The sequence below is a fragment of the Cherax quadricarinatus genome, chromosome 36 (assembly GCF_038502225.1).
Source record: "Cherax quadricarinatus isolate ZL_2023a chromosome 36, ASM3850222v1, whole genome shotgun sequence".
In the NCBI taxonomy this organism is placed as follows: Eukaryota; Metazoa; Arthropoda; class Malacostraca; order Decapoda; family Parastacidae; genus Cherax; species Cherax quadricarinatus.
Window position 1 is genome coordinate 21591595 of NC_091327.1, and position 21927 is coordinate 21613521.

The window sequence follows — 21927 nt, forward strand, 5'->3', positions numbered from 1 at the left end:
GTCTTTTGTCTGTCTCATAAACATGCAAGATTTCAGGTATGTCTTGCTACTTCTTCTTACACTTAGGTCACACTACACATACATATACAAGCATATATATACACACACCCCTCTGGGTTTTCTTCTATTTTCTTTCTAGTTCTTGTTCTTGTCTATTTCCTCTTATCTCCATGTGGAAGTGGAACAGAATTCTTTCTTAGTAAGCCATGCGTGTCATAAGAGGCGACTAAAATGCCGGGAGCAAGGGGCTAGTAACCTCTTCTCCTGTATATATTACTAAATGTAAAAGGAGAAACTTTCGTTTTTCCTTTCGGGCCACCCCGCCTCGGTGGGATACGGCCGTTGTGTTGAAAGAAAGAAAGATTACCAGTTTATTATATTCTGTCAGATTTACAGTAAACGTGCATGAGCATGTTAGGAGTGAATGGAGATGAATGGTATTTGGGACCTGATGAGCTGTTGGAATGTGAGCAGGGTAATATTTAGTGAAGGGATTCAGGGAAACCGGTTAGTTTTATATAGTGGTCTTGAGTCCTGGAAATGGGAAGTACAGTGCCTGCACCTTAAAGGAGGGGTTTGGGATATTGGCAGTTTGGAGGGATATGTTGTGTATATTTATATGTATATGCTTCTAAACTGTTGTATTCTGAGCACCTCTGCAAAAACAGTGATTATGTGTGAGTGAGGTGAAAGTGTTGAATGATGAAAGTATTTTCTTTTTGGGGATTTTCTTTCTTTTTTGGGTCACCCTGCCTCGGTGGGAGACGGCTGACTTGTTAAAAAAAAAAAAAAAAAAGATAGCAGGTATATCTTGCTACTTTTACTTATACTTAGGTCATACTACACATGCATGTACACATTTGTGTATACACACTCATCTGAATTTTCTTTGATTTTGTCTTAATAGTTATTTTTCCTTTCATATCCATGGGGAAGTGGAATAAGAATCTGTCCTCCATAAGCCATGCGTGTTGTAAAAGTCGACTAAAATGCTTGGAGTAACAGGCTAGTAACCCGTTTTCCATATAGTTTACTAAAATTAAAAGAAGAGAGCAGGGTAATATTTTGTGAAAGGATTCAGGGAAACTGGTTAGCCAGACTTGAGTCCTGGAGGTGGGAAGTACAATGCCTGCACTTCTAAAGGAGGGGATTGGTATATTGGTTATTTGGAGTGACATCTGAGCTGTTGTATCTGAGCGTCTTTGCAAAGAGTGATTATGTGTGAATGTTGGTGAAAGTGTTGAATAATGGTGAAAGTGTTTTTTTTTTTTTTTGGGTCACTCTACCTAGGTGGAAGATTGTTGATGTATTGGAAAAAAAAGAACTATTAAGAAAATAGAAGAAAACCCCGATGGGTGTGTATATATGAGCATGTACTTGCATGTGTAGTGTGACCTAAGTGTAAGTAGAAGTAGCTAGATGTACCTGATATCTTGCATATTTCTTCTTCTTTCAACAAACCGGCTTTATCCCACTGAAGCAGGGTGGCCCAAAAAGAAAAACAAAAGTCTCTTCTTTTTAACTTTAGTAATGTATACAGGAAAAGGGGTTTCTAATCCCTTGCTCCTTGCATGTTAGTTGCCTCTTACGACATGCATGGCTTATGGAGTAAGAATTCTGTTTCACTTCCCCATGGGGTTAAGAGGAAATAAACAAGAACAAGAACTAGTAAGAAAATAGAAGAAAACCCAGAGGGGTGTGTATACACAGTCTCTCCTCACTTACCAACGTACTCGTTTACTGACACCTTGGAGTTACGACGGGCTCTCCGACAAGTCAGTATCGTATGCCATACTAGAACTTGGGTCACAGAAACAGACAGCGCAGTGCCTCAGCGTCAAGCATCTCAATCTCCTTACAGCCACTCAGTACACTAGTTTTTAAAGTCTCCCATAGTACAGTGTTACCTCGAGTTATGAAATTAATTCGTTCCAGAAGGCTGTTCGAGTGCCGATACTGAACGAATTTGTTCCCATGAGGAGTAATGTAAATTAGATTAGTCCGTTTCAAACCCCCAAAAATACACTTACAAAAGCACTTACAAAAATACACTTGCATAATTGTTCGAGTTGGGAGCTGTTCGAAACTCGAGGTACCACTGTACAGGTCTCCCTCAACATTCGCGAGGGTTAGGGGATCAAGAGCCTCGCGAATGTTGAAAAACCGTGAATGTTTGGTGCCCCAATATATTGTAGGGAAATATAATACAATACTGCTTCCTTAACTTGTTGAACCATGAACAATCATAAAATACATGAAAACGTCGTAAATTGTACTAAATATATACATGTTATGCTTTAATAACATGTATGTTATTAAATACCACAGACTCCACCACTGCCTCCACCAATGCCTCCACCACTTCCCCAACCACTGCGAGTCCCTACTACCCTCCCTCCAACCCCCGCAACTGGCAGCCAGCCCTCCCACCACTCAGTGTGGTGAGTGTTTTGTTTGTTCATTATTTGCTATTAAACTACAGTATAAATAATGTAAACCCATTCATTACTGCATATTGGAATGGCTATTCAGACAGGTATTGGACGGTGACATCATGTGTTTAGTCTTGAACACAGCAAAGAATCAAACATTTCTGCTACTGCTAATAATAACAATAGTAATAATAATAATAATAATAATAATAATAATAATAATAATAATAATAATAATAATAATACGATAAATTGAAGAAGGAAATTGTACAAAAATACGAGGGAGTGGTTGACACATCGTCAGTGTGGCTTTGTTTAAGCTGGAGTGAGCATTAGTCTCCCTGCTCTTCCAAACATTTCACAATAATTCAGCGGTTGAGGCAGTGGTATTTAATAACATATATGTTATAAATAATAATAGTACATATTAATAACATGTATTATTATTATTAATAACATGTATGTTATTAAATACCACTGCCTCAATCGCTTCCTCACCAGCTGCCTCACCCACTGCCTCAGTCGCTGCTTCAACAGTTGTCTCAACAGCTGCCTCAACAGCTGCCTCAGTCGCTTCCTCAACAGCTGCCTCACCCACTGCCTCAATTGCTGCCTCAACAGCTGCCTCAGTGACCACTGCCTTAATCAATCACTGCCTCAACAGCTGCCTCAATTGCTGCCTCAACAGCTGCCTCAATCGCTGCCTCAACAGCTGCCTCAATCGCTGCCTCAACAGCTGCCTCATGCACTGCCTCATGCACTGCCTCATGCACTGCCTCATGCACTGCCTCATGCACTGCCTCATGCACTGCCTCAACAGCTGCCTCAACAGCTGCCTCACCCACTGCCTCAATCGCTGCCTCAACAGCTGCCTCACCCACTGCCTCAATAGCTGCCTCAACCACTGCCTCAATCGCTGCCTCAACAGCTGCCTCACCCACTGCCTCAATCGCTGCCTCACCCACTGCCACAATCGCTGCCTCAACAGCTGCCTCAATCGCTGCCTCAACAGCTGCCTCAACAGCTGCCTCAACAGCTGCCTCAACCACTGCCTCTACCACTCCAGTCACACTCAATCTACAAGTACCAAACACAATGAATTATTGTGAAATGTTTGGAAGAGCAGGGAGACTAATGCTCACTCCAGCATAAACAAAGCCACACTGACGATGTGTCAACCACTCCCTCGTATTTTTGTACAATTTCCTTCTTCAATTATATTGTATTTATTATTATTATTATTATTATTATTATTATTATTATTATTATTATTATTATTATTACAGTATTATTACTATTGTTATTATTAGCAGTAGCAGAAATGTTTGATTCTTTGCTGTGTTCAAGAGTAAACACATGTCACCGTCTAATACCTGTCCGAATAACCATTCCAATATGCAGTCATGAATGGGTTTACATTATTTATACTGCAGTTTAATAGCAAATAATGAACAAACAAAACACTCACCACACTGGTGGGAGGGCTGGCTCCCAGTTGCGGGGGTAGGAGGGAGGGTAGTAGGGACTCGCAGGTGGCGGGAAACTTGAATATGATTTGGCGGCTGGGAATTTGGCGGTTGGGAATTTGGCGGTTGGGAATTCGCAAATGTGTGAAGCCCACGAAAGCTGAAAACGTGAATGTTGAGGGAGACCTGTACAAGATAAAAGTGCAGTAGCACTTGGAAGAGGAAAATGGAAGAAGTACAATAGAACTTCATTGTAATGGGGTTAGTGATGGGTCTCAGTATCAAGCAATCTCCAAGTCTCCATATTTTGTCTATAAATTTGTACAGTGGACCCCCGCTTTACGATCAGCTCCCAATGCGACCAATTATGTAAGTGTATTTATGTAAGTGCGTTTGTACGTGTATGTTTGGGGGTCTGAAATAGACTAATCTAATTCACAATATTCCTTATGGGAACAAATTCGTTCAGTAATGGCACCTGAACATACTTCTGGAATGAAATAATATCGTAAACCGGGGGTCCACTGTACTTGATTGTGCACCCCACAGTACAAGATGGAAGTGCAGCAGCACTTGGAAGAGGAAAGAGAGGAAAATGGAAGAAGTACAAAACAAGTTCACAGTAAAGGGGTTAGCTGGTGTGTTCGTCTGTGTGTTTACATTCTCAGTGTCTCTCATGACAGTTTAATTAAGAAATTATTAAACTCGGCGATACAGTGGTACCTCAGGATACGAACAGCTCACAACGTGAACAGTTATGTAAGTTTATTTATGTAAGTGGTTTTGTAAATGTATTTTTGGGGGTCTGAAACAGATTAATCTAATTTACATTATTCCTTATGGGAACAAATTCAGGTACCACTGTATTATTATTATTATTATTGACATACCTTGTTCACTGAGTTTAATCATTTCTTAATTAAGCTGCCATGAGAGAGACCGAGAATGTAAACACACAGATGAACACTCCAGCTAACCCCTTTACTGTGAACTTCTTCCATTTTCCTCTTCCAAATGCTGCTTCACTTCTAACTCTGTCTTGTACTATAGGGTGCACAATACTAGTTAGAAGTGCAGCAGTTCTTGGAAGAAGAAAATGGAAGAAGTATAAAAGAAGTTTACAGTATAGGGGTTAGCTGGTGTGTTTGTCTGTGTTTACATTCTCTGTATCTCTCATGGCAGCTTAATAAATGATTAAACTCAGTGAACAAGGTACAGTGGAACCTCGGTTTTTGTTTGCCTTGGTTTTCGTTGGATTTAGGTTTTTGATGACATTTTTGTCAAAATTTTGTCCCAGTTTTTGTTCATCTCAGTTTTCGTCGAGTTGACAGTGCTCTGCCGTACCGAACGTGTCTGCCCGCGCCAACACAAAGCATCCCACGTGTTCTGAGTCAATCTGGCTTTGCCACCATCACGACCACACTCGTTGGTAGTGTGTGGTTGTGATGGTGGCAGAGGGTGGTAGTGATGGTGGTAGTGATGGTGGTAAAGGGTGGTAGTGGTTGTGATGGTGGTAGAGGGTGGTAGTGATGGTGGTAGAGGGTGGTAGTGGTTGTGATGGTGGTAAAGGGTGGTAGTGATTGTGATGGTGGTAGAGGGTGGTAGTGGTTGTTAGAGGGTGGTAGTGATGGTGGTAGAGGGTGGTAGTGGTTGTTAGAGGGTGGTAGTGATGGTGGTAGAGGGTGGTAGTGGTTGTGATGGTGGTAAAGGGTGGTAGTGGTTGTGATGGTGGTAGAGAGTGGTAGTGATTGTGGTAGAGGGTGGTAGTGGTTGTAGTAGAGGGTGGTAGTGATGGTGGTAGAGATAACCTCTCCTTCCTCTCCCCTGCTCGCTGTCTTCCATACTCCAACAAGAGTCTTCAGTAAAGCTAAAAGTGATGTTAAATTTTCATTTATCCATTTCCTTAGTCCTTTATATATATTTCTCATTGTTTTCTGTATGTAAAACTATAGTTATTCTCTATAAATTGTATTTTTTGTTAATACTTCTGGGTGTCCAGAACAGATTAAGTGGATTACATTATTTCTTATGGCAAATATTGCTTCAGTTTTCGTTGAATTTGGTTTTCGTCAGACTTTCTGGAATGAATTAATTACGAAAACCGAGGTTCCACCGTATGTTGATGGTAGTAATAATAATAATAATAACAATCGCTCTGGAGTGGTTTAACCCTTAAACTGTCCACGTATAGATCTACGTTCACGTGCATAGCACTCCAAACGTAGATCACCGTTTTATTTTTCATTCCTTCAATATTGGCGCGATAGGCCTGAGTCGCCTAGACACAAAAGAATGGGTCTGCGCACTCAGTGTGTGCAGTATAAAAAAAATTGGGGATGCCAGGGTACCACATGGTAACACCAGTTAGTTTCAGCTCCATCTTGGGTCAACATCATGGCAAACCCCCTTGATTCACTCACGCCTTGTCGTATTAACACTCTACTATTCTCGGAAAGTGATACAGAATGCGAGTTTAGTGGATTTGACACCTATATGGCCACTAATGATCAAGGAGTTAGTGAAACTTTTGATGATAACCCAGATGACCCTTAGCCCATCACCTCTGGGGTGGCCAGTGTGGACAGTGTGGCCATACCAGACCCTCAGCCCAGCACCTCTGGGGTTGGTAGTGTTACTACCCAAAGGCAACTCCACAAGAGGAAATTATCATTTTCCATGTGTTATGGTGATATACCTGGAGTTTACCTGGAGAGGGTTTCGGGGGTCAACGCCCCTGGGGTCCGGTCTGAGACCAGGCCTCATGGTGGATCAAGTTCTGATCAACCAGGTTGTTACTGCTGGCCGCACACAAGCTGATGTACGAACCACAGCCCGGTTGGTCAGGTACTGACTTTAGGTGCTTGTCCAGTGCCTTGAAGACAGTCAGGGGTCTATTGGTAATCCCCCTTATGTATGCTGGGAGGCAGTTGAACAGTCTTGGGCCCCGGACACTTATTGTATTGTCTCTCAGTGTACTCGTGGTGCCCCTGCTTTTCATCGGGAGAATGTTGCATCTCCTGCTGAGTCTTTTGCTTTCATTGGGAATGATTTTTATGTACAGGTTTGGTACCAATCTCTCCAGGACCTTCCAATTGTATATTATCATGTATCTCTCTCGCCTGTGTTCGAGGGAATACGGATCAAGGGCCTTCGACCATTCTCGGTAGTTTAGGTGCCTTATCGTACTTATGTGTGACAATGATGAAATCGATTTTATGCCCATAGACGATTCGTCCAGTGAAATTGATTATCATTATTCCCCAGTGAAACGTACTTTTAGGCATCGTAACCTACGTTCAGGCAGTGTGCCATATGCAGTCGGTGGCAAGGGTTGTGGCAGGTCATGATCCAAATCCCCAGCCACTGATAGTGATAGTAATAAAGTTGGTAGAATTACCGACAATATGTAAAGTAAAAGGACACAAGTGCAACTAATGTGACGTTTTTTATTGTGGCAATGTTTTGCTCTCCAGGAGCTTTGTCAAAGCTCCTGGAGAGCAAAACATGTTACAAAAAACGTGATTCTAAAAGCTTAGAGATCTCCAGTGAATACTGGAAAGGACTGCCCTTCTAGCATCCAGCCTGTTACTGGGTTTTCGTAACAATTAGTCAGTATCCTTGTGACTTGTCCAATTATCCATTAGAATTCAGTATGATTCAATAGTGCTTCAGGATTACAACTGGTAGGCTACTAACTAGAGAAATTAAAATTTAATAAATTTATTAGCCATTAAGTTGTCTAGGCGTATATCAAATTAAATTAAATTAATCACAGTAATTAAAATAATATCACTTCTCTCGTGTACAATATTATTGTGCTGAAAGCACATATCACATTTATAATTCTTAAGTACCGTCTGGTACATTAACATTTAATAAATATTACAAATATGTACAAGTAAGTTTGTGTGTAAGTGCTCTAAGTAGTTCGCTATGTCTCACGCCTCGACTAGACTTAAACAAGTGACTGACAAAGTCCTCAAATAAACTAACTTCTTGACCAACTGGCAATCAGAACAGTCTGCTTGAACAATAAAATGACTGATAAGCCGAACAACAATATAACAAGCAACTGCGACACAATCAGGAACAAGGAGATAATATAACGACACTGAGTAGGGACCATCTGCAGATCCTCCACAAAAGTCACAAAACTCCCATACTACTGAATCTAAGTTCAGCATAAGAAAATCCCCGACTGTGATAATACACAGATACCAGTACAAATTAGGTCAGAAGCTACAGCTCAGGACCTGAGTTGTTTTGAGTGTCTATGCGACACACAACCTCAGTACAACGTCAAAAATCACTAAGTCTATACAATGTTCTGTGAACAGAGTCTCGCAGAACTAACAATAATGAGACAAGAGACGGTCTTCCAACAAGGGCCTATAAGGGAGATTTAGGCACTTTGTCTGGAATACGTCCAACCACCCAGCGAGTCTAGACCAGACTGAATACTTCAGGCGAGGTGAGGACACCCCCCCCTTGATCACGTGATAGCTCCGTGGACAGTACTGCCCAGCAAGAAGCCGGCAGGGAAACGAGCAAAGAGCGATAATTACAGTAGTTAGACAATCAAGACTTGAACTGAGCACATAATATGTTACATCCTACCTAACAACATAACTAAGTCAAATAATAATATAAAGCAATACATTTACAATTTAGCTATTATCGCAAATATAAGCAATATAAAATTATATGAAAAGATAATTATATATATATACATAATAATCATTTCAACCCATTCAGGGGTTGCAACAAAACATTGCCACAATAAAAATGTCACATTAGTTGCACTTGTGTCCTTTTACTTTATATAGTGATAGTGATCATGAAGAAGTGTATGCTGGGATTTAGGAAAGGGGGGGGGGGTGGCATGGTGCATGGACCTCGTGGCGAGGCGGGTGGGCAGACAAAGGACCGCCTGGCACCCTCTCAGCCAGGGTTAGCCCCAAATCCTTCAAAATCCCTTTCTTCTACACATTGTGGCCACAGTTTCTTCCAAACAGAGTTCAAGGTCCTCTTAGTAACTCCCTCCCAAGCCTTACCTATAAGGTTTACACAACTGAGGATACTAAAGTGATCTTTCCAAAACTCTCTTAGAGTCAGCCGAGTGTCTGAGATCACTTCAAAGCACTTTTGAAACATAGCTTTTGAGTAGAGTTTTTTGAAGTTTGAAATGACCTGTTGGTCCATGGGCTGCAGGAGAGGAGTGGTATTAGGAGGCAAAAACTTGACCTTAATGAAGCTCATGTCCCCAGAAAGTCACTCTGCCAAGTCTGAAGGATGACCAGGAGCATTGTCTAATACCAGGAGGCACTTAAGGTCCAATTTCTTTTCCATTAGGTAATTTTTCACAGTGGGGGCAAATGCATGATGTAACCAGTCATAGAAAAAGTCCCTAAGTGACCCATGCCTTACTGTTTGCCCTCCACAGCACACACAAATTAGCCTTGAGGACATTGTTTTGCCTGATCGCTCTGGGAGTTTCAGAGTGATACACCAATAAAGGCTTCACTTTGCAATCACCACTAGCATTAGCACACATCAAAAGAGTAAGCCTGTCTTTCATAGGCTTATGTCCTGGAAGTGCCTTTTCCTCCTGAGTAATGTAGGTCCTGCTTGGCATTTTCTTCCAAAACAGGCCTGTTTTGTTGCAATTAAACACTTGTTCAGGTTTCAATTCTTCACTGTCTATGTACTCCTTGAATTCCTTCACATATTTTTCAGCTGCTTATTGGTCCAAACTGGCAGCCTCACCATGCCTTATCATACTATGTATGCCACTATGATTCTTAAATCTCTCAAATCAACCTTTGCTGGCCTAAAATTCACTCACATCACCACTAGTTTCAGACATTTTTATAATTAAATCGCCATGCAGCTTCCTAGCCTTTTCACATATGATCGCTTGAGAGATGCTATCTCCTGCTATATGTTTTTCGGTTATCCACACAAATAACAGTCTCTCAACATCTTCTGTCACTTGTGATCTCTTTTGAAAACAAACTTGCACCTTTTGCAAGAACGGCTTCCTGGATTGCCATTTTGTTGGCCAAGATAATAGCAATGGTTGATTGAGGTTTGGTATACAACCTGGCCAGTTCCGAGACACGCACTCCACTTTCGTACTTAGCAATTATCTCTTTCTTCATTTCCATAGTAATTTTCACCCTTTTTACCACAGAGTTGGCACTAGAAGCTTTCTTGGGGCCCATGGTGACTTATTTTGCAGTTACAAGCACTAAAAACACTGTGATAATGTGAAATGTACCGAATGTATGCTTAGATGTGACCACACTGGCTGGCTTGTAAACACTGGCACCCATGGGGCAGCTGAGACCACACGTGGGATGCCTCCTGGACGAATCATGTAAGGCGAGTTTTTTATCGTGAGGTGAGGCAAAATTTTTGCGTTCAAGTGCTTCGTATGGCGGATTTAACCTAACGCGATGCATTCGTAAGGCAGGGGTCCACTGTACAGCCATAAATGCTATACGAAAATAGACCACAAAGTCGGCATTTTAATTAAAAAAAAACGGTCGGAGTTTATTTTTTCTCATTATGCACTGTGTGCTGCAGGATTTTTTTTATATGGTGCACACTGACCACACACACCCATTCTCTCACATGTGGGCCTACGAGCTTTCTCCTGCTTGATTTTAAGCCGCTAGAATTTATGAGTATATATACGTCGAAAACGGTGGCTCGTAAGACGTATATATATGACCAGAACAGTCAAAGGGTTAATTATTCAAGCCAAGGCTTGAAGGGTGGGTAGAGGTGGGTGGAGCTATGTGAGAGGGAGAAGCAGGGCCGGATTACCGCATAGGCAAACGAGGCATTTGCCTAGGGCCCCGCGGTCCAAGGGGTTCAGGGGCTCATCCAAGACTGCGCACATGGTACAAGTGCAAAGGGGTCCCTACCTAAAAAGTTCAAGTGTTTGGAGAGTAAAATTGATTTTTAAAAATTAATCAAAACAAAAATAAAAAATGAAATAAAATAAAATAAAAATAAATAAACCTAACCATAGATGGCAACACTCAACACGCCTTTGTTTACATCAGAACAGCTGTGTTTTCCCGCTAATGGGGGAGTATGGGAGATTCCTCTCCAATTTTCTGTAGTAATTACACGTTATCTAGACTTGTACTGTGACAAATTAACTGAAGTGTTGTTGATAGACATTGATGTGTATGGATAAATGTTTGTTTTCGCCTCTAAATGTTAAGGGAGGTACCTGATAGGGTTACTTGACCAGTAAAGACGCATGGACCAGTAAAGACGCATTTTTGGTAAAAATACTATAAAGAAAAACCTGAAAATGCAAACTGACTTCCGTTTGTAGGTTTTAAAAGCACTTTGTCCTGTCTTTAAGTCTTTATCATTTCAATAACAGATCTCAATTGATTGATGTTCTACATCACTTCTGTCGCAAATGCTTAGTTTTCAAGTTGCGACGCAAGTGATGTAGAACATCAATTAATTTACTACATATTTCCCCAGAAACACATAAGCCACATCAGAAAATCGTTGGTTGGGTGAAACTGAAAATTGTCCCTGCATTCTTTATTTCTCATGTCCTTATCTATGGTGGTAGGCCATATATCATGCAAAACATAATGATTAGTTTAGTTATGAAAATGGTAATATAAATACCATTGTGCATTGTTCTTGGACTCAGTATGATTTCTGTTTAAGTAAATTGGAGATCAAGGAGGATGAATTAGTAAAATATTCGTAGCCCAAATCACTAACGTAATCTATGGTAACGTTTTGAATTTTTAGATGCGCAGCCAGAGGAAAGGGGGCTACAAGGGCCATATCCGCCCAATTGACAGAAAAAAAAAATTAATAATTAAAAAATTAATAATACTAATTGATAATGAAAAATTTGTATTTGCATGATTACAGACAGTGATACATCCTCATTATGGCATCTCGTGAACGTGATGTTGGACGTTCTTATGCGAGTGGGTCACAGAAAAGAAAGAAGAAAATTCAAGAAGAAGAACAGAAAAAGAAAGATGTAGGAAGCTGCAGAAAGATCACAGACATGCTCACGAAAACAGTTTCTGATGTTACCAGTACAGTTGAATCTGCAGATACGTCAGATCATACAGGAAGCCCTCCCTCCATTATTTCTCAGCCAGCATCTACTACTTTTGTGTCTCCTCTCAATGTCTCAACGGACATTTCATCCACAGGATTTGTCTTAAAAGATCCTGCCTCATGGCCAAATGTAATCCCAGATTCTCTACGTAATGCTTTCATTGCAGAAAACTTCAGTCAAACTCTGAACATTGACTTTAGGAAATCAGCAAGGATTTATGATGGAAGTTGTCATTGTTTAAAGTCATCTATGTTTTATAGGAAGCTTGCAAATTCAGAAACTGTGAAAAGATCATGGATGGTATACTCTGAAAGCTCAGGAAAAGTGTACTGTTCAGCATGCAAGCTATTTTCTACCAAAGAAAATACCTTCACACAGAGGTTCAATGACTGGAAAAATTCCAAGCGTTTCGAGGAACATGAAAACAGCACCACTCACAGGAGCTGCATTTTAGCCAGTGTATTTCGTGCACAGAAAAAAGGCTTATTGGATTCTCATTTGGAAAATCAAACTGAAAAAGAGCGCTCTTATTGGAGAAAAGTTCTAGAAAGAGTTGTTGCTGTTGTAAAATTCTTAGCTCTAAGAGGACTTGCTTTCCGTGGAGAAAATAGAGGTTTTTGGTTCGGAAAACAATGGCAATTTCCTAGGGATCATAGAACTGTTAGCACAATTCGATCCATTCTTAGCAAATCATGTGTCACGCCTTGGGAATGCAGGAAGAGGCACTGTATCTTACATGTCATCTACTATATGCAATGAATTTATTGAACTGATGACTAAGAAGGTCCTCAATAACATCATAGCAGCTGTGAAAACTGCAAAATACTTTGCAATAAGTGTAGATTCAACACCAGATATTTCACATACAGATCAATTGACATTCATTGTTCGCTTTGTCGACTCCAGTGGTAAGCCTGTAGAGCGCTTTATAAAATTCATTCCTCTTTCAGGCCATGATGGAGAAACAATGATGAATGTAGTACTGGATACTCTGCTTGAACATGATCTCTCTATTATGGATTGCCGTGGCCAGAGCTACGACAATGCAAGTAACATGTCGGGTAAATATAATGGATTGCAAGCCCGTATCATGCAAATCAACCCACTTGCTGAATATGTGCCCTGCTCAGCACATTCTCTTAATCTTGTTGGGTCATGTGCTGCGGAGTGTTGTGTCGCTGCAGTTTCATTTTTTGGACTTTTACAAGCACTCTTTAATTTTTTCTCTGCTTCAACGCATCGGTGGAGTATACTCAAGTCAACCATTCATGGAGATGTCATCAAATCATTATCAACAACAAGGTGGTCAGCACAGCATGATGCAACACATGCTTTGAAAGACAGCTTTGCTGAAATACGCTCTGCTTTGATTCAAATAGCAGAGGATGAAGACCAGACAGCAACTACAAGAAGCGAAGCAGCCAGCTTAGCATCAAAATTGGGAGATTTTGATTTGGCCTTACTCTGTGTGCTTTGGGACTGTATACTGGAACGGTTAAATGCCACGAACAAGACACTTCAGAAAATTGAAATTGAAATGGCTACTTGTGCTAACCTCTATGCAGGCTTAGTGGAATTTGTAAGCTCACTTCGCAATGATGAAGCTTTTGAAATGTTTGAAGAGAAAGCTAAACTGCTAGTGAAAGACTACAGTTACCGGGCTGATCATCAGCGGTCAAGGAAGAGGAAACGCAATTTTGAAGAGCCAGACAATGAAATTGTGTTGCTACCAAGGCAGAAATGTAAGACAGCTACATACTTCGTCATTCTGGATTCACTGATTACAGAATTGGTGAAAAGAAAAGAAATCTACCAGAATCTCAATGACAAGTATGGATTTCTGTTCAAAATTACTACTATGCCAGATGCAGAATTGAGAGAAGCTGCATTAAAGTTGCAACAATACCTTTCAGCAGATGTTCAGGACACATTTGTTGAAGAAATAGTTAATTTTTCTGGGTATATGAATCAGATTAAAGCTCCACCTGAAAAATGTGCGCCCTCAGCTGCTTTGAAACATTTAAGAAATGCAGGTATCTCAGAAACCTTCCCTAATGTTGACATAGTGTATCGCCTTTACCTAACACTTCCAGCTACTAACTGTGAAGGAGAACGTTCATTTTCTGTTTTGAAAGGAGTGAAAAACCAGCTCCGTTCAACAATGAGCCAAGACAAATTGTGTAACCTAGCCTTGTTGACCATTGAGTCTGATCTAACAAGAAATATTGATTTTCAGAATATAATTGATGATTTTGCCAATATGAAATCCAGAAAAAAGTTTATTTAAGAAGTGCCTGTGAATATAAACAATTCTTTACTTTCTTGAGTTTATATGATTTGATAGTCTTATGCATGATGCAATGATAACAATAATGGTCAGTGATTTATAAAGGGAATAATAGGGCTGTAGTGGTTATGCTGAATATAATAGGTACATGATGTCACTATTTTAATAGCATGATCTAGTAATACTATGCTGTCTTGAGTTTATTCTCTTTAAAATGCATGATTTAACAAGATAGTTATAATGGCTGTTGGTAAATGGTTTTGGTTGTCTTGATGTACTTTCCCTATTAAATTTAATCTAAATAGCCAGGATGTATTTAATTAGACCTTAAACAGGCTCACACCGACCCCCCCGCACCCCCAAGCTGGAAGGGGTCGCTTCGCTTACCCGTAACTCAAAGGGGCCCCGCCAATCTGAATAGCCTAGGGCCCGGAGACCTCTTAATCCGGCCCTGGGGAGAAGGCATGATGGTCTCTTGGTAATTCATGGCTCATCATGGCATGTGGAAATGTGACTCATGGCACTATAAAATATTGTATAATTATACTATTTCTCCATGGGGAAGTGGAACAGAATTCTTCCTCCGTAAGCCATGCGTGTCGTAAAGGGTGACTAAAATGCCAGGAGCAAGGGACTAGTAAATCCTTCTCCTGTATATATTACTAAATTTAACCCTTAAACTGTCCAAATATAGATCTACGTTCACATGTGTAGTGCTCCAAAAGTAGATCTACGTTTTTTTACATATTTTTAAATATACATGTACATACATACTATAAAAAAAGTAGATCAAAGTTTTTTTACACGCTTTCAAATTAAAAAAAAAAGATCTACGTTTTTTACATACTTTCAAATGTTGAAAAAAACGTAGATCTACGTTTGGACAGTTTAAGGGTTATAAAGAGAAACTTTTGTTTTTCTTTTTGGACCACCCTGCCTCGGTGGGATACGGCTGGTTTGTTGAAAGAAGAAAAAGAATTATGCTATTACTATCAATAAAGGTTATCTACTGGACTTGATTCCTGGAGATGGGAAGTACAGTGCTGGTACTCTGAAGTAGGGGTGTTAATGTTACAGTTTTATAACTGTAGTGTAAGCATGGCTCTGGCAAGACAGTGATGGAGTGAATGATGATGGAAGCTTTTATTTTTCAGACCACACTGCCTTGGTGGAAAACGGCTGATGTGTTAATAATAATACAAAAAAATATAATATTACTATCAGTAAAGGTTATCTACCTATCATATTTACTCTTAGGTCACACTACACATACATGTACACGTTTATTTATACACACTCATCTGAGTTTTCTTTGATTTTATCTTAATAGTTCTTGGTCTTATTACTTTTCCTTTTATATCCATGGGGAAGTGGAATAAGAATCTTTCCTCCGTAAGCCATGCGTGTTGTAAAAGTCAACTAAAATGCCGGGAACAATGGGCTAGTAACCCCTTTTCCTGTAAAGATTACTAAAAAGAATAAAAAGAAGAAAATTGTCAAAGTGGGAAGTCTGAATGTGCGTGGATGTTGTGCAAATGATAAGAAAGAGATGATTGTGGATGTTATGAATGAGAAGAAACTGGATGTCCTGGCTTTAAGTGAAACAAAGCTGAAGGGGGTGGGAGAGTTTCAATGGAGAGGAATAAATGGGATTAGGTCAGGGGTTTCAAATAGAGTTAGAGCTAAAGAAGGAGTAGCAATAATGTTGAAGGATAAGCTATGGCAGGAAAAGAGGGACTACAAATGCATAAGTTCAAGGATTATGTGGAGTAAAATAAAGATTGGATGTGAAAAGTGGGTTATAGTAAGCATGTATGCACCTGGAGAAGAGAGAAGTGTAGAGGAGAGAGAGAGATTCTGGGAAATGTTGAGTGAATGCATGAGGAGTTTTGAATCAAGTGTGAGAGTAATGGTGGTTGGGGATTTCAATGCTAAAGTGGGTAAAAATGTTATGGAGGGAGTAGTAGGTAAATTTGGGGTGCCAGGGGTATATGTAAATGGGGAGCCTTTAATTGAGCTATGTGTAGAAAGAAATTTGGTAATAAGTAATACATATTTTATGAAAAAGAGGATAAATAAATATACAAGGTATGATGTAGCACGTAATGAAAGTAGTTTGTTAGATTATGTATTGGTGGATAAAAGGTTGATGGGTAGGCTCCAGGATGTACATGTTTATAGAGGGGCAACTGATATATCAGATCATTATTTAGTTGTAGCTACAGTTAGAGTAAGAGGTAGATGGGAAAAGAGGAAGGTGGCAACAACAAGTAAGAGGGAGGTGAAAGTGTATAAACTAAGGGAGGAGGAAGTTCGGGCGAGATATAAGCGACTATTGGCAGAAAGGTGGGCTAGTGCAAAGATGAGTAGTGGGGGGGTTGAAGAGGGTTGGAATAGTTTTAAAAATGCAGTATTAGAATGTGGGGCAGAAGTTTGTGGTTATAGGAGGGTGGGGGCAGGAGGAAAGAGGAATGATTGGTGGAATGATGAAGTAAAGGGTGTGATAAAAGAGAAAAAGGTAGCTTACGAGAGGTTTTTACAAAGCAGAAGTGTTTTAAGAAGAGCAGAGTATATGGAGAGTAAAAGAAAGGTGAAGAGAGTGGTGAGAGAGTGCAAAAGGAGAGCAGATGAAAGAGTGGGAGAGGCACTGTCAAGAAATTTTAATGAAAATAAGAAAAAATTTTGGAGTGAGTTAAACAAGTTAAGAAAGCCTAGGGAAAGTATGGATTTGTCTGTTAAAAACAGTAGGGGAGTTAGTAGATGGGGAGAGGGAGGTATTAGGTAGATGGCGAGAATATTTTGAGGAACTTTTAAATGTTGAGGAAGAAAGGGAGGCGGTAATTTCATGCACTGGCCAGGGAGGTATACCATCTTTTAGGAGTGAAGAAGAGCAGAATGTAAGTGTGGTGGAGGTACGTGAGGCATTACGTAGAATGAAAAGGGGTAAAGCAGCTGGAACTGATGGGATCATGACAGAAATGTTAAAAGCAGGGGGGGATATAGTGTTGGAGTGGTTGGTACTTTTGTTTAATAAATGTATGAAAGAGGGGAAGGTACCTAGGGATTGGTGGAGAGCATGTATAGTCCCTTTATATAAAGGGAAAGGGGACAAAAGAGATTGTAAAAATTATAGAGGAATAAGTTTACTGAGTATACCAGGAAAAGTATACGGTAGGGTTATACAGTGGACCCCCGGTTAACGATTTTAATCCGTGCAAGAGGGCTCATCGTTATGCGAAATAATCGTTATGCGAATGAATTTTCCCCATAAGAAATAATGGAAATCAAATTAATCCGTGCAAGACGCCCAAAAGTATGAAAAAAATTTTTTTTTACCACATGAAATGTTAATTTTAATACACACAAACTGAAAAAGGCATGCACAATTAAATGACACTTACTTTTATTGAAGATCTGGTGATGATTGATGGGATGGGAGGAGGGGAGAGCATTATCTTCTTACTGTTTAGAAGGGGAATCCCCTTCCATTACGACTTGAGGTAGCAAGTCCTTTTCCGGGGTTACTTCCCTTCTTCTTTTAATGCCACTAGGACCAGCTTGAGAGTCACTGGACCTCTGTCGCACAACAAATCTGTCCATAGAGCTCTGTACCTCCCGTTCCTTTACGATTTGTCTAAAATGGGCCACAACATTGTCATTGAAATAGTCACCAGCATGGCTTGCAACAGCTGTGTCAGGGTGATTTTCATCTATAAAGGTTTGCAGTTCAACCCACTGTGCACACATTTCCTTAATCTTTGAAGTAGGCACAATGGATTCCACAACTGGCATAGGCTTCTCAGGGTTAGCCCCAAACCCTTCAAAATCTTTCTTAATTTCCATACTAATTCTCACCCTTTTTACCACAGGGTTGGCACTAGAAGCTTTCTTGGGGCCCATGGTCACTTATTTTCCAGAAACAGCACCGAAAACACTGTAATAATACGAAATATTCCGAGTGTATGCTTGGATGTTACCGCGGAGGCTGGCTGGTAAACAATGGGACGGCCGGCACATGTGAGGCTGGCTGAGGGCACATTGGACGCGTCTCGGACGAAAATCGGTAAGCGGGTTTTTAATCGGTATGCGCGGCAAAAATTTTGCGATAAAAGTAATCGGTATGCGGAAAAATCGCTATGTGATGCCATCGTTATGCGGGGGTCCACTGTAATTGAAAGAATTAGAGGTAAGACAGAATGTAGAATTGTGGATGAGCAAGGAGGCTTCAGAGTGGGTAGGGGATGTGTAGATCAAGTGTTTACATTGAAGCATATATGTGAACAGTATTTAGATAAAGGTAGGGAAGTTTTTATTGCATTTATGGATTTAGAAAAGGCATATGATAGAGTGGATAGAGGAGCAATGTGGCAGATGTTGCAAGTTTATGGAATAGGTGGTAAGTTACTAAATGCTGTAAAGAGCTTTTATGAGGATAGTGAGGCTCAGGTTAGGGTGTGTAGAAGAGAGGGAGAATACTTCCCGGTAAAAGTAGGTCTTAGACAGGGATGTGTAATGTCACCATGGTTGTTTAATATATTTATAGATGGGGTTGTAAAAGAAGTAAATGCTAGGGTGTTCGGGAGAGGGGTGGGATTAAATTATGGGGAATCAATTTCAAAATGGGAATTGACACAGTTACTCTTTGCTGATGATACTGTGCTTATGGGAGATTCTAAAGAAAATTTGCAAAGGTTAGTGGATGAGTTTGAGAATGTGTAAAGGTAGAAAGTTGAAAGTGAACATAGAAAAGAGTAAGGTGATGAGGGTATCAAATGATTTAGATAAAGAAAAATTGGATATCAAATTGGGGAGGAGGAGTATGGAAGAAGTGAATGTTTTCAGATACTTGGGAGTTGACGTGTCGGCGGATGGATTTATGAAGGATGAGGTTAATCATAGAATTGATGAGGGAAAAAAGGTGAGTGGTGCGTTGAGGTATATGTGGAGTCAAAAAACGTTATCTATGGAGGCAAAAAAGGGAATGTATGAAAGTATAGTAGTACCAACACTCTTATATGGATGTGAAGCTTGGGTGGTAAATGCAGCAGCGAGGAGACGGTTGGAGGCAGTGGAGATGTCCTGTCTAAGGGCAATGTGTGGTGTAAATATTATGCAGAAAATTCGGAGTGTGGAAATTAGGAGAAGGTGTGGAGTTAATAAAAGCATTAGTCAGAGGGCAGAAGAGGGTTTGTTGAGGTGGTTTGGTCATTTAGAGAGAATGGATCAAAGTAGAATGACATGGAAAGCATATAAATCTATAGGGGAAGGAAAGAGGGGTAGGGGTCGTCCTCGAAAGGGTTGGAAAGAGGGGGTAAAGGAGGTTTTGTGGGCGAGGGGCTTGGACTTCCAGCAAGCGTGCATGAGCGTGTTAGATAGGAGTGAATGGAGACAAATGATACTTGGGACCTGACGTTCTGTTGGAGTGTGAGCAGGGTAATATTTAGTGAAGGGATTCAGGGAAACCGGTTATTTTCATATAGTCGGACTTGAGTCCTGGAAATGGGAAGTACAATGCCTGCACTTTAAAGGAGGGGTTTGGGATATTGTCAGTTTGGAGGGATATGTTGTGTATCTTTATACGTATATGCTTCTAAACTGTTGTATTCTGAGCACCTCTGCAAAAGCAGTGATAATGTGTGAGTGTGGTGAAAGTGTTGAATGATGAAAGTATTTTCTTTTTGGGGATTTTCTTTCTTTTTTGGGTCACCCTGTCTCGGTGGGAGACGACCGACTTGTTGAAAAAAAAAAAAAAAATAAATTATGTAGAAGCATGATAAAGATGCCCAAATTAATAAAAACTTACATAGAGAAGTATTGGAGGGGGAAGGGATAAAAAAAAAGTGATTGCGACCATTACAGAAAACGTTACGTGCTGTGTGCTTAAAGGGTAACTATAAAAGATCACTCTTATCCTATGCAAAGACTGCAAAAAATGCAATTTTCTCAAAAAAAAAAAAAAAAAAAAAAAAATCCCAAGTAATCAGCTATGCATACATTTCCTGTTCATGTTGTATTACCATTAATAATAAACAGATTGAAAGGAATTTCTCAGCAAACATAAAACTGATTGTTTTAATTTTGGGTGATGACAGTTTGAAGTGTCAGTAAGGGGTGATTCCTCGATTAGCGATAAATTCGCTTACCGATATGGTTTTAGGAATGGAACTCCATTGGTAAGTGAGGAGAGGCTGTATATGCTTGTACATGCAAGTGTAGTGTAACCTAAGTATAAGTAGAAGTAGCAAGTCATACCTGAAATCTTGCATCTTTATGAGACAGAAAAAGACACCAGCAATCCTACCATATAAAACAATTACAGGTTTCTTTTTCACTCACTTGGCAGGATGGTAGTATCTCCCTGGATGGTTGTTGTCTACGAACCCACTACCTAGATTACTTTGGTAGTGTATTATTTTATTTATCTACTCTGAGGATGACAGGTGGCAGCTTCTTAATTGAATGATTTCATGTATTAAATTTGTCACTCATATTAGCCCATAAATAGCTTCAACTCCTGTTCCTATTTTAAACTTTTTTCTCTTTTGTATACTATACTGAAATTTTTTTAATAGGATTTAAATGACAATTTAGTTACTTTTTTTTCAGCTATTCTTTGTGGACTATGGTACCACTCATCATTGTGATTACTCATGTCTGCGTTATGTTCACAAAAACTTCTTCACATTTCCAGCACAGGCTATTAAGGTGAGTATACCAATGATTTTTTTTTAACACACCAGCTGTCTCCCACCAAGGCAGGGTGACCCAAAAAAGAAGAAACACTTTCATGAAGTTTTTCAAATTTGTATACAGTGGACCCCCGCATAGCGACTTTAATCCGTGCAAGAGGGCTCATTGTTATGCGAAATGATCGGTATGCGAATGAATTTTCCCCATAAGAAATAATTGAAATCAAATTAATCCGTGCAAGACACCCAAAAGTATGAAAAAAAAAATTTTACCACATGAAATGTTAATTTAATACACACAAACTGAAAAAGGCATGCACAATTACATGACACTTACTTTTATTGAAGATCTGGTGATGATTGATGGGATGGGAGGAGGGGAGAGAGAGTGTTAGTGTTTAGAAGGGGAATCCCCTTCCATTAAGACTTGAGGTGTCGAGTCCTTTTCTGGGGTTACTTCCCTTCTTCTTTTAATGCCACTAGGACCAGCTTCAGAGTCACTGGGCTTCTTTCGCACAACATATCTGTCCATAGTGGCCTGTACCTCTCGTTCCTTTATGACTTCCCTAAAGTGTTTCACAACATTGTCAGTGTAATAGTCACCAGCACGGCTTGCAATAGCTGTGTGAGGGTGATTTTCATCCATGAAGGTTTGCACTTCAAGCCACTTTGCACAGATTTCCTTAATCTTTGTAGTAGGCAATTTCTTCAATTTCTCTCTCCCCTCCTTCGAACCAGTTTCCTCAGGTCTGGCCTCTTGCTGTTGAAGTTGATCTATCAGCTCATCAGTGGTTAGTTCTTCATTGTCCTCCTCCACCAACTCTTCCACATCATCCCCACTAACCTCCAACCCCAAGGACTTTCCCAATGCCATAATGGATTCCTCAACTGGCATAGGATTCTCAGGGTTAGCCTCAAACCCTTCAAAATCCCT

The 21927-nt window shown here is 40.1% G+C and overlaps 1 protein-coding gene across 7 annotated transcripts in view; it reads left to right on the top strand.

Moving 5' to 3' along the window:
• The window catches only part of LOC128691368 (uncharacterized), a 159608-nt gene that overhangs the window by 76638 nt on the left and 61043 nt on the right, over positions 1-21927 (top strand). For 6 of the 7 annotated variants that reach the window (XM_070091558.1, XM_070091560.1, XM_070091556.1 and 3 more), the window contains one exon: positions 20911-21009. The exons of the other annotated variant lie outside the window; for it this stretch is intronic. In XM_070091558.1, the coding sequence (XP_069947659.1) occupies positions 20911-21009 (99 nt within the window). The remainder of the gene's footprint in view (positions 1-20910; positions 21010-21927) is intronic. 7 annotated transcript variants of the gene reach the window in all.